At 41.6% G+C, this 13336-nt stretch overlaps 1 protein-coding gene across 1 annotated transcript in view; it reads right to left on the bottom strand.

Moving 5' to 3' along the window:
• LOC144763537 (vesicular glutamate transporter 3-like) overlaps positions 1-13336 on the bottom strand; it is a 311868-nt gene that overhangs the window by 256093 nt on the left and 42439 nt on the right. The window contains exon 3 of the mRNA XM_078649214.1: positions 3453-3705. Within this exon, the coding sequence (XP_078505340.1) occupies positions 3453-3705 (253 nt within the window). The remainder of the gene's footprint in view (positions 1-3452; positions 3706-13336) is intronic.

The following is a 13336-nucleotide window of genomic DNA, read 5'->3' as shown; positions in this document are numbered from 1 at the left end:
AGACCAAGAGTATATTTTTGTTCTAATTAGTGAAAAAGTGCCATCAATTGTGAGAAACTATAAAGCACCCAAGAGAGACTCCATTTATAGAAAGGATCTGTGCGACTAGAACACAATGACATCTCTTGTGTGCCTTCTTTCATATCCATATTCCCTTCCCTCATCATACCCTTCAATATCGAGTACAGTCCTGGACATATTCAGCAATGTTGACGTGACGGTGAAGGACAATGGTGGGTTCCATGTCTCACCATCAACAACTTTGAATCTACAGATGAGTTTTAATGAGACTCTAACAAGAAGTTTTCCCCCAAATCAGCTTCCTCTCTGAAAAACAGATGTGTTTCTACCCTACAAGAGGTACTGAATAAATGCTAATTGCAAGCTGGATTGCCATTAGCTGTGTATTCAGTATCTCTTGCAAGGTAGACTTCAACAGCTTGACAGCCTTCCTCCTTCTCAGCCAGTCACATGCCATCAACACCATCAACCACCCACTATTTCTCCAAAGCCTAAGTGACACTGGAATCCAAGGTACCATTCTTATTTGGATTTAATGTGCGTGGCAGAAAAGGTCCAAATCATAACCCTTTCTCCTTTCTGTGCACCATTCTTCACCAACTGGAAATGTGTTCCCCGAGGCTTACTCTAAGAGCTCATCGACTCTTTCGTGTTTACTTGCTACAACTATGCTAATCACAAATACATCCTCCTCAAGTTGGAACATCCATCAGGTCTGGACAGGTCAGGACTCAGCCAATGTGTAAGGGCTCTAGGTACCTGGATCCTACCGAACCACATGGAGCTCAGCCCTTCAAAAATGTACATCCTCACTTGTGAATTGTACCAAAAGTATGACCAAAACACCATGGGCGACTCTTTACATTCTAAGTGAATAAAGAAGTTAGGTATGAGCTTGGACTTCAGACTCTCACTTCTACCTCATAGTAACCAAGTGACCAAAAGTGCATTCTTCACTAGGAGAATTCTATGCAGGATCATCCCCCATCTGGGACTTTCCCACAGGGTCCTGGTCTAAAGTGACCTAGGAGTTTAGTTAGAGTTTGCATACACGGTACTCTGCCACAAATGTGGCGATGTACCCTGTTCACCAACGTTTTGGTTCATTCACTCTATTTAGAGCTGGCCAAACCATCATGTCCCTGCCAGTTGAAACACCACTAGTCCTGCCGGTGGTCATCTTAAATTGATGACCCAGGGCCATCAGTCCATCAGCCAATCAATCTTAGAGTCTTAGCTCATCCACCCTAATTTTTATCAGCGTTCTGCCATACAGTTTTTTGTTTAAACAACCAAGAAAGTCATTGCAGTCCAAAACTGAAAAAAATAAAAATGACCCCTACACCCTAAGAGAAAACTCCCTGAGTATCAGGGTGATTCATTTTTTGTTCTTTCAAACACAAAATCCCATGGTGGTGACTCCTCTAAAGGTCTATAGATCTCTGCCCAGAAGGCAGATATCTCTAAATATTGTATGATGTAGCCTACCACTGCCCCCACTGCCCTGAAGGAATCAGGACAGTTCTGCAATCCCTAAATAACCCCTTATGTATTAGTATCGCTCAACTATGCAAATAAGGACCATACTGAGCTCTCACAACTCCACAGCAAATTATAACATGTCCATTATGCTGCAGGTCCTGACAAGACACAACCACATAATCTCTTGCCTCAAGGCATTGCACGTGGTCAAGGATATCATTCAAAGCCTACGCATCACCTGCAGGGGGGTTCACCGGAATGGACAAATGTTTTACAAGCATAACGCAGTTTTAGATGCTAAATGAGGAACCACAGAGCCAGAATCCCTCCACTTTTGATCACACCCTCTTTTTAAAAAATCACAATGGGGTTGGCCATCATTCTCTGTGAAGACATATAATCTCTGGAACACTCTCCTGAACAAAATAATCATGAAGTGCTCCACTATGACAGGCCACCATACCTAGACCACACGTCCAGTCACCATGCACAACACCCTGACATGTGCATCCACAAGCAATACAGCAGCCAAATCCATTGCAGTGATACATAACAAATGGAGCCATTAATTTCTCTTCTACTCGGAAAGCACTTTGAGCTTTGCACAGGGTAGAAAAACCCTATGTAAATTCCAAAACAGTACAGTACATTCGTACTCTCCTCATAGCCTTGTCTTTTGGAAATTCTAAGGTTGACTGTCCAATATGATAATACTGAAACCTCAATGACCCTCAACACCTAAATGTTCCTTTTATTCAGTTTCTTAATATTTGTGATAGGCTTTTGCGCCAAGACATGACTCTCCCCACGCAAGCACCATCCTCCTGCCAAGATTGCAACTGTATGAACTGTTAGTGATGCTACCCTCAGCAATCAGCCCTAGACTGGCATTTCCAGTGCCATAACTGAACAGGCAGATGCTGACACTGCTGGAGCTGACAGCCAAACTTCTGATGCTGCCACAACACCAAGATCACAACCTGCCAGACAAATCACAGGGGCTGCCGGATCACCAGGCATTTTACCTGCTCTAACCATCTGACGATTTCCCTACTCTACCAAGCCAAACAATTTCTCCACTCACAGCATACTACCTTCTACCTAAAATATTTCAAGAAGCTGCCAAACCCTCAAAGTCCGGCCAACATGTCGCTAGCAGGAAGACGAAGTTACAGGATTCTGACAGAAGAAAACTGCATTTGATTTGAAACATGACATATGAAAGAGAACCAAGACATAGGTCACTGAAATTGTAAAAGCGACACTCACAGCACAAAATGTAGGTTCTAAAAAAGAGGCTGAATGGTAGCTTTTCAGTTTTGAAGAACTCATTTAGACTATGTTATTACAGTCAGAGAAATTTGAAGGCATGGGCCAAACGGGCTGTGTCCCCAGGGCTCCCACCTTCCACTGAGACACCTAGGAGAGATAGCTTTGCCTCTGTTTGACCTCTGTCTATTCTATTTCTCTCTCTAATTAAAGCCCTCTCTCTCTCTCTGAACTCTGCCTCTACCAAGTGTCATCTGAAGGGTATGATTTGAGACGCCAGAGGGAGAGCGGGGCTGCAATTTTAGCAATTTGGAGTTGCTCACATCGCCCTGTGCAGAAACTATGCCCTTAACACCAATCAATTAAATAAATTGCTTCAACGTATCATTCGACAAAAACATTCTGTCTATTGTATTTTATGTCACAAAATTAAAAGTGTTAGGTAAACTGCCTACTAACCTCACCGCGCTGTAAAGATGAATTTTAGTCTTTGTGAAAAAGGAAATTCATTGGTGATCATTAACTGGCTCTGTAGCCAATGGGCATGCAGTTTATTGGTATTGGTCAATGAGCTGTTTACAAGTAAGCATAAGAAGGCATATCATTGGCAACCATAGCACAAAACAACTCTTTAGCACAGCAGAGTTATCCAAGAAACATATGTCTACAAGTTCACATACCTGAATTTCCGGGTGTCCATTTATGTACACCGTGTTGTTGTTGACCATTTCAACTATGGCAACACCAAGGTTACACCGGATTCCAAAAGAAATGCAAAATCCTAAGCCGCTCATGATGGCAATGATATAACGTTTCGGCACCCCGCAGCAGTAGCAGTCGAAGAGTGGTGGCTTGTGTTTGGGGGCTTGCACCGGCCTTCCTTCTTCGTTTAGTTCAATGTTATCATCTTCCACGTTGGTTCCGTCAATTTTCCTAATTAAGAATAAAGAGAGTTTCTGGTCAAAATCAACATCTAGCTGTCTTTGAATTGAGTGAGTTAAGCAATTATATATTTGTTGCATGACCATTTCGGTAGGGAAGACAACAACTGCAACATGAAAAGGACAGAGTATTTTAAGTTCAAGAAAAGGTATTTAAGTAAAGCATAGGCAACACAGGAGGAAAGTGAACAGACTGAATAGTACACGGCAATGCAGTTTGTTAATATTGTATAACATAGAAAACGAATTTCTTCAATACACATATTGTAGGAGTGGTATATGCCTTACTGAAAGTTACAGGCTGCACAAACGAGAATCCGATATACCAAGTACAGTAAATGGCATGCTTCTCCAAGAAGGGCAGCTGTATTAGCTTCTTAGAGATGAATTGTAAAACCTTCCGTTGTTGCCTATAACAGAAAAGTTGATTTTTTCTTCAAATGGCTGAAACTCAGAAATTTTAAATGAGTGGGGAAATAATGTATATGCCCTGTAAAGCCTGAACGCTAGGATATAACATGTCAGTATTGTAAATATAGAGAACAGTAAACAGCGCTGTTCTGGACCTATTTTGGATACCTAGGATCAGATTAGGGGATCAAACAGAAAGCCCCAAAGGAATGCTATTTTTAAGTGTACTTTTAAATTTAAATAGACGTGGGTAACTCGTGTAAAGCTTTTTGAAAAGCAAAGATATAAATAGGGTAAATGTTTCGCAAGCAGCCTCTCTCATCGTGAATCAGGCATGAACAGCAACAGCTCAGAGATACAGAGGTAAGGCGATGACTGGTGAACTCCTTTGGGCCAATTTGCTTGATTGCTCTACCTAACAGAACCAGAAAATATTTTTGATCAAGCAATATGTACTAATAAACTCACGCATTGTGTGGTGAATGGAATTAGAATATTAGGGAGATGGGGCCAAATGGTATTTCTGATAACATTTTCCTTGTAAGGACTTTGTAAAGAAATAGAGAAGTTACAGAAATCTACGGTACAACATATTAGGTTTCCTGTGTAGTCCAGGTTTGATCAGTGACAGCAACCGACAGAGCCCAGGGGAGAGAGCCCATGGAAAGTTTGAGATGTTGGTACAAAATCTAGAGCTGTGCTGTTGAAGATCATTAGGGAAATACTAGAAAGTGTGAAGATTACCTGGGATTCACTGAATCATTTTGGTGCAGTTGCACTTGTGAGGTAACTAATATGACTGACCACATTTTACCTCTTAATGACTACCATAAGGATAAATGTGTAGGTATTTCAATACTGTTCAATTCCATTATTGTGCCCCTACTGAAAAGAGAAATATATGAAGAAATCTTATGAGGTAATGGTCGCACTGTGAAGCCGGTGCCCAGTTTAGCACCGCAGAGTCATTAGAGCAGGATTGTGTTAGTTGCCACTATCATTTGACATTAAAAATGAAAAGCAATCGGAACAGGAGGAAGACCAAAGAATAAAGTCAGAAGTAAGGACAGTATACAAGAAACTCTGATGGAATGCAAATGACAGGCTGTCAAGTGAAATTCTACTTGGAAAGCTGATGAAATCCACAGTTTTGTTCAGAACAACAAGGCGAGGGCAAAGATGAAAGCCACATTCATTGTAAGACAAAGAGATACTGTAGCATCTTGCCATACATTGTGCAGAGTCTCTAGGAACTTCTATGGCATCTGTATGGAGGAGGTTGAGTGCATCTTACACTTGTTCTGTGCATATTGTGAAAAACTATAGGTGGGGACAAGTCATGCATGTGTTCCATGAATGGGTCCAGTAAAAGGTGGTAAGGATCAGCTCAGCGTAGAAAAGTTAAGACATACTAGTCAAGTTTGGCTAGGAAGCAAAACAAACCTGGCAAACATTTTCCAACAAGCTCCACATTGCACTATACGGGTGAACATAGCAAGGGAAACCAACTATTTTCAACAGATTTTGATAGGACCTTCCCCCTCACTAACAAAAACATTTTTTTAACTAAAGATTTATTGTTAAAAAATCTACCTGATGTACAGGCATCTCTGAAGGTTGTAGTGTTGTGAGAGTTAGCAATGATGGACCCCCTGTGGTTCTTGATGGACTCCTTTGAAATGTGTCATAAGTGTTAGAGCATAGTTATGTTATGTTAATTGAATTTATAAGAAGCGCGCGATTAACCTTGGGTGTCCTGGCGCTGAGCTCTGCCTAAACGTTGGTCGAAGCGGTTAATGAGAAAACAGCCAGGTCTTCAGACCCCCTCTGAAGGAGAGGAGATTAGGAGCATTCCTCAGGTGGAACACCAACTCGTTCCACGCCTTGGATGTGCAGGTAAAAAAGCTCTTTCATCCCCAGCTGTTTTTATTTAAGGTGGGTATTTGAACATATTTCGATCCCAAGGATCGTAGGGTCCTAATGGGGGTGTACCATTTGAACCTTTGCCTCAGATGGTCGAGCCAGTACCATTAAGGGCCTTAAAGGCTATGCAAAGGGCCTTAAAGCGAACCCTTTGTTTCACCGGGAGCCAGTGTAACCGAGTTAATTCTCTTTGGGCCAAAACAAATTTGGGTATGCCAGACAATAATCTGGCAGCTGTGTTTTGGACTATCTGAGGGCTATTGAGAAGTTGTTTTTGGGCATTCATATAGATGCTATTGCAGTATTGCAGGCATGCCATTACGAGGACTGTGACTACCGTCCTGAAGTTAATGTCCAAGAGATAAGGTTTTATTTTCCTTAAAATTCGCAAAATCAGGAAATAGGAGGGTACAACTGAGCTAATGTGGTCACAGAAAGTCAGTCAATTGTCCACTATTACTCCTAAATTTTTCACTTTATGAGTAGGGGTAGGATGGCTTCCCATATCTGTTGGCCACCAGTCCGGGGTCCATAGATAAGGGTTGTTTCCAAATACAATCACCTCGGGTTTGTTAGAATTCAGTTTTAAACAATTCGCCGACATCCAACTTGTAATAGCCTTCATGCAGTCAGGACTACTGACATTTTTAATGATGTGTGGAGAGGTTAACCTTTTCACAGTTTTGAAAAGTTCTTTAGGGTTGGACTTTGCTTGGAGGATTTCATTTGAAAATAAATTCTTTTTTGTTTCCAACAGTAGGTCTTTATACTGTTTAAGACTGAATTTATAATTCACTTTATCGTCACTACCATACACTCTCCTCCAGGCCTGTTCAAGTTTTTACAGGGCAGTTTCTGAAGTTTGAGTTGGTCTGAGTAGCAAGGAGCCGAGGGATTGGCTCTCTTAGGAGTCCACTTTTTTATTGAAACCAATTTTTTGCACGCTTTGTCTAGCCAGTCTGTATAAGCGTTGGTAGCTTTATCGATATCGCGAGGAGGAGGAAGTATAGTGTTCTTAAGTTCATCCTCAAGTTGTGGCCTATCTAAGTCTTTCCATACCCTTTTTTCCACCAACTTAAGTGGTGCCATCTTTGGTTTCGGGTCTAATGGTTCCTTCAGCCCGAATATGATGGCACTATGGTTGGACCAAGCCTGGGGAAAAACCTCTACACAGGATACATCAGAGTTGTTAGAGTATATCCCTTCTAAAGTGTGTCCTTTAAGGTGCGTGGGACCAACTAACAGCAGTTTAGTTTCCCCAGCTACCATTATTCCATATAATGTGAAATGAATACAGGTTTAGTGTGAGTTTGCAGTTATATGCAGACGAATAAACATATGTTATACTAAGCTCCACGTGAGGCGTAGTCATTGGCGAGTACCCAAGCTGGGTAGGTGCCACAAAGGTGACAAACAAAACTGTAGAAAGATGGCATAGCTAATGGAGAAGAGTATTTTGAGGGCAGCACAAGTCACCTCAGGTGGATACGTATTCTTAATGTATGTGCCCTCTGTACTCAACAGTGCTAAACTTAAAAGGGTGCTACGCCATAGCCCATCTTAGGTGCCATACTTCATCTTTGGGTACACTCAGCACCATTGACATTTAGCAGCTCATAGGTGATGGGATTCAATTCGGTCTCCTCTTGTGATCTCTGAAGATCAAACAAATGTTCCACGTATTCATAGTGTGCCAGGTATCTAGAAGCATTATTTCACAGAAGCATCCATGTGCCTATGAAGAAAAACGGAACACAAAGCAGGCAGCTGTTTTTGCCATAAAAGAGGCAGGGCCCATCTCAGACAGTGTGCCACCAGGAGTAAATAATTATGTAGGTTCATATTACACCATTTTTACCTTTTAAAAATATATCACTACATCCCAAAGGTAAAGATTAAACAATTGTCCAAACCAGTTAATTTTAAAAGTCGTAAAACTATTTTGTATTATAGATGGCCTTAAAAGTCAGTAGGGAATAATAACAATCTAAAAAAAAGAAAATATGTCTTTAGGGGAGTCATAGCCAGGCAAGGGTCTGGACCAAAAAGGGGCAGGAATTGAAATGGTGAATTAGCATTACAACATTGCTCAGTTATATTAGAATTTGGTGCGCTAATTCATTGATATCCTTTCAGCAAGCGCCAACTGCAGGTGACTGGAGTACGAAAAAAAAGTTATAGGTGGAATACTTGAATTGATTTCTCCCACTGGTAATTAACCACAGCTACATTCCAGTATTTGATTGAGGTCCAATAGTATCAGATACCTGGAACTCTCTGCAGCATTTGACACAGTCTCACACCGCAACCTCATCAGGCACCTGCACGAGATTGTCATTCAAGGGCCCACACTCTGCCGAATCTGCTGCTTCCTAACTGATAGAACACAAGCTGTCAGCCTAGCGCCTTACTCCTCAGAAGCCCACAAACTCATCTGCGGCGTGCCTCAAGATTCATCTCTCAGACCCACCCTCTCCAATTCAAACTTGAACTCTCAGGCCAAAATCAACCTAGCACACAACATAAATAACCTCTCCTACTCCGGCAACAAACACCTTATACTCTGCCTCCCAGACAAACCCAGCACAATAAACAAGTTCACCTCCTGCATGACCGAAGTTGCCAGCTGGATGAAAGCCAAATGTCTCAAGTTCAACACTGACGAGACAGAAGTAATGACCTTTGTCAAGAACACTTCGCCATGGGACTCCAATTGCTGGCCAGCCACACTCTGAACCACTCCTAGCACCCACGCCGGATACCTCAGAATCATCAGCAACAGCTACCTTGACATATCTGCACAAGTCAACACAGTCACTGCATACTATTTTCACACCTTAAAGATGCCGAGGAAGGTCTGCAAATGGCTCCCAAGCAATACCAGAAAAAACCATCACTAATGCCTTAGTCACCAGCAAGTTGGACTATGGGAATACCCTCTATGCCGTGATCACATAGCAACTCACCAGAAGACTACAACACATACAGAACTCGTCAGCCAGACTCATCCTCAACCTCCCACACAGAACTCACATCACACCACATCTCAGGGACTCCATGGACTCCCGATAAACAAACATTCTCATTACAAACTCCCCACATACTTTCAAGACACTACACAACTTAGGCCCCACCTACCTCAACAGTCACATCTCCTTTCACCAACCTTCCAGACACCTCTGCTCCATAGGACTCCATACAACGCACACATACCCAGAACCAGGTAGGGTGGATGGGCGTTCCCTTACGTCGCTCCTAAAGTGTGAAATGACCTCGCACCACTTCACATCAGAGCATCCTCTTTTCTTCTTGAGATCTACAAGAAGCTGAATATCTTGCTTTTCAATTAACCAACCTACTCTAGGCTAGGCTAGGAACAGGCATCTGCTCAAAGCCAGGATACACTCACTGATCATTGAGCGCTTTACAAATAAAACAAAACATATTTTGAGGTGGGCTTCACATGTGCTCCCAGCCAACATCACTTAAGATATTGAAGTTCCAAGTCAGCAGCTTGGGCCGAGGACTTTATATGGTGATGAACGTGCTCATATTGGCACGGTGGCGGCTCTGGGTCAGCTTCTACATATGACTCAGTTGCAGTAATGGCTTTTTCTCATCTTGAATGAAAGTCTTAAATTTGTAGTAAAGGTGTCTTGCACTTAAAAATAAGCAATAATGTTTTCTTCAGTTCTTCATTTCCTTAACTTTGTTGCCTATGAGTTTCTACAAGACATCTGATAAGACCACTACATCTATCCACCCCAAAACTTTTGGTCCATGTATTGTTTCAAAACAAAGTCCCCAAGGGAGTGCTGCTAACAGACTCAGGGCTTCAATGAGCTGCAGATTGATTATCTGTGCCCTAAAACAATATGTTTTTCAGACCTGACTCCACCCCCACCCCCAACCAATGGGAGGGCAGTGACTCTGGCAATATCGTCCACCTCTCTCTCAGTGGTGGCTCTTGGCAATGCATGGTAACCAGCTAGATGCAGGACAGAAAAATCATCTAGGGCTGAAATTTGCAAACCAGCAAAGTATGAAGAATATCTGCTCTTCTACTGAATCTTCATATCCCGGAAAGGGACAGTGGACATTTCTCTTAATGCAGAGGGGAGCTCACCAAAAGATTTATATAGTCCACCCCCAAAAACCCGCCTAACAAAAATGTTGATGTGTTTATTGTGACAACATATGTGCATACATATGTTGGCATTACAAATAAACCTCTACAAACAATAGAAGAGGGTAAATGCACTTGTCCGCATTTTCAGAAAATATTCCACACGATAAATGTTAATGTTCATCCATTCTAACGAGAAATAAAAAGTGTATTAAGTCCTAGCACTACAACCAACTATTGCAAAATGAATTATTGTATAATTCTACATATTCTAAGTAATCCGTAATTGAGCCCCTGAGTAATTATATTCTGGTTTACAGCTCAAGAAAACTCACAAATACCTCAGATTTTACATAAAATGTGCCGAAATTCACAATTGTGCTAGATTGCAATTTCCAAAGCTCACATTTGGGCTGTGGTGCATTAATATAGACACACGTTAAACAGGATGGCAGGTGTAGGAACCAGACATTGATGTTCTAATTTATCAAAACTTTGCACTAGGGTTGCATCACAAAAAGTTACCCAAACAGGTGCAAAGTGTTGATTTGGGATTACTTTCTCATGTAAAACATGTTTTGTGCTAGAAAGTAACACTAAAATAATACAATACATTGCGTCAAGATTGCTTACCATGAGTGGTGGAAGAGAGTTCCCATACAACCACCAATTGTTTTGACACAAATCCCTATCTACTAACAATGGTAGACTGGGATTTGTGACAACAATGCACCAGTCCTCAATGCTCAAGGCAGGCGTAATGTTACAGAAATGTTTTCTTTTCTCAAACCTCGTCTAACTTTCCATGTGTGCTCCAACTTATTGTCCACCTGCTCTTTCAAACGTAAAAAATTCGGAGGATTAAGATTTGCCTCACAAGCCCCTCGCCTCTGGAATTCTCTTCCCTCTGATCTTCGTTTTTCCCCCTCCTACCCTTTATTTAGGAGAGCCCTGAAGACATGGCTATTCGCCCAAGCCTACAATTAATGTCTCCTCCCCGTAGGCCTGTCCTTAGCGTGTCCTGAAAGCGCCAAGAAACCGCTGGTGAACGTGCGCTGTATGCATTATTTTATCATATCATATCATATCATATCCACATACAAAGTTAGGAAAGTGTTAAACAATGTCAAATCATAGTAATTTGTAATGGACGGGTCCCCTTTCAATACAAAAACTATGCTTGACAACACCTGTACAACCTTGCACTATGGTGTAAGAGTGTGTACGTTGGTGCAAGTCAGTCACAGGGAGAGAGGTAAGCAGTGCCACATCTTAGCAGATATGGTGCTGTTCTGCTCTCTCCTTTTCACATATCTCCATGCAGAATCTCACCATGCAGAAAATGTTATGCTATGCTGCATTGTGTGAAAACATGATACATTTGGACCTTAGACTTTGAGTTCCTTAAATGTATACTTGGCTCAGATTACGGTAGTGTATACAGTTACCAAACAGAGGTGTCATGTATTTAGAAACTCTTGCAGAAGAATAACAAGCATGCAACTCACATTCGATAATATAAAAAAATTGTGCGAGGGCCGGAACCAAAATGTAGGAAAATATTGATTTAGCAATTCAGCATACACAACTAAATCCAATTGTAGGTGGAGCTTCTAGTTACTGGTATATATTTGTCAGGTTGACAGTTCTTTTGTGGTTAATTCACAAAGGAATGAACATGTCATTCGTGCAGTTGAACTTGGGTAGTTATTTCTCTATAAGTTTTTACAGTAGACATTGGATTAGCAAAAAGTGGTTGCTTACTGTGCACCAACCTTTTGCAAATCCAATGAGATTTTGCAAACCAACCTATTAGGTCAGGTCACAAAATCTCCATTTGGAGTAGCTCACAATCCAACCTACCCCATGAATAATGATAAAACTGATGATTGAATGCCATCACAGGGATGGTGGCCTGATGGGGTCAGCAGACCACAGTGTCTATGATCACATTTGAATTAAAGTGGACCACTGCCTGCTCCACAAAACAACCTATTTCATCATTCACAAAGCAGAAGGTGTCCCAAATGAACCCCTTGCCCTTTGGGAATGTGTTATCAACTCCTTTGAGGAGTCAGTCTCTTGTCAATGGTTTGCAACTGAAATTCGGTTGCAAACCATTGATACATTGTGTTGCTAATCACCCTAAATGCTGCCCTTCTAAATTGCAATTCGTCATGGATTTCTAAACCCATTTTGTGATTTAGTAATTATTTACCAAATCACAAAAAGTATTTAGTACATAGTAACAAGTCATTTGGCAGTCGCAAACCCTGTAAATTATCAAATCTTAGGGTTTGCAACCGCTGAATAGCTTAGTATATCAGGCTCAAGTGTTGAGGTATCCACATGTTCTAAAGCAGGTGGAGCACAAAGGGTATGATGCCCGCCTCATTTGATGATAGCATAGAGTTCTAGAATTCTAAAGATGCTACAAGCTCATTCATTGTTTTATGTTTTACTTCATGTTTGATGGGTACAGATCTCTAAGTATACCCAACTAGGGAGGAGGGGCGAATGAAGGTCTAGCATGCACGCCCCCAGAGGTACAGGTACATTCAGAGGTATGCAGTTCCTAAAGAAAAAGAGAGGTCATAGGTGTCTGATGTATCAAGTCAGGGGATCTGATCCATCAGCAGCAAGAGCCCTCACACACCCCAATGAGTGTCATGTTTCATCATCGGGCAGCTCCTCGTTGGGCTGGCGCTTCAGTGCCCAACGGGCTGGTTGCCGGAGTTTTTTGATGCTGCAAAGTGGAGTGTGAGGTGCTGTGTGAAGGTGCTGTTAGTGAGTAGACTGGTGTGTGCTGAATCTAAAACTAACTAGAGGTAAATCAGAAAATTAATTTTAATGTTTGGATCACTCTGTTAAGATACAAACAGATGGTAGGCAAAAGTAGATATAATGGTCCATGTTGGCTCTAAAATCAAGTGTAGGTCAACATGTTTTTTGCTTTTAGTGTGTCAAAAGTGATCGCGGCAATTGTTCAGGACCATAAAAATGTGAAAGCTAGACAACTCAAGTGTAGGCCGGTGAGAAGTACAGGTGTTTTCTAAAGCCGTACCTTACACCACCTGTAAATTGTATATAGTATACCTTTAGACAATCAGTATATGGACGACCTTGAGGGAACAGAAGAGGAAAAACAAGAGAAAAAATCAAG

The sequence above is a fragment of the Lissotriton helveticus genome, chromosome 1_1 (genome assembly GCF_964261635.1).
Source record: "Lissotriton helveticus chromosome 1_1, aLisHel1.1, whole genome shotgun sequence".
NCBI classification, from domain to species: Eukaryota; Metazoa; Chordata; class Amphibia; order Caudata; family Salamandridae; genus Lissotriton; species Lissotriton helveticus.
Note: the sequence above shows the minus strand (reverse complement) of the source record. Positions and strands in the feature narration are given on the sequence as shown.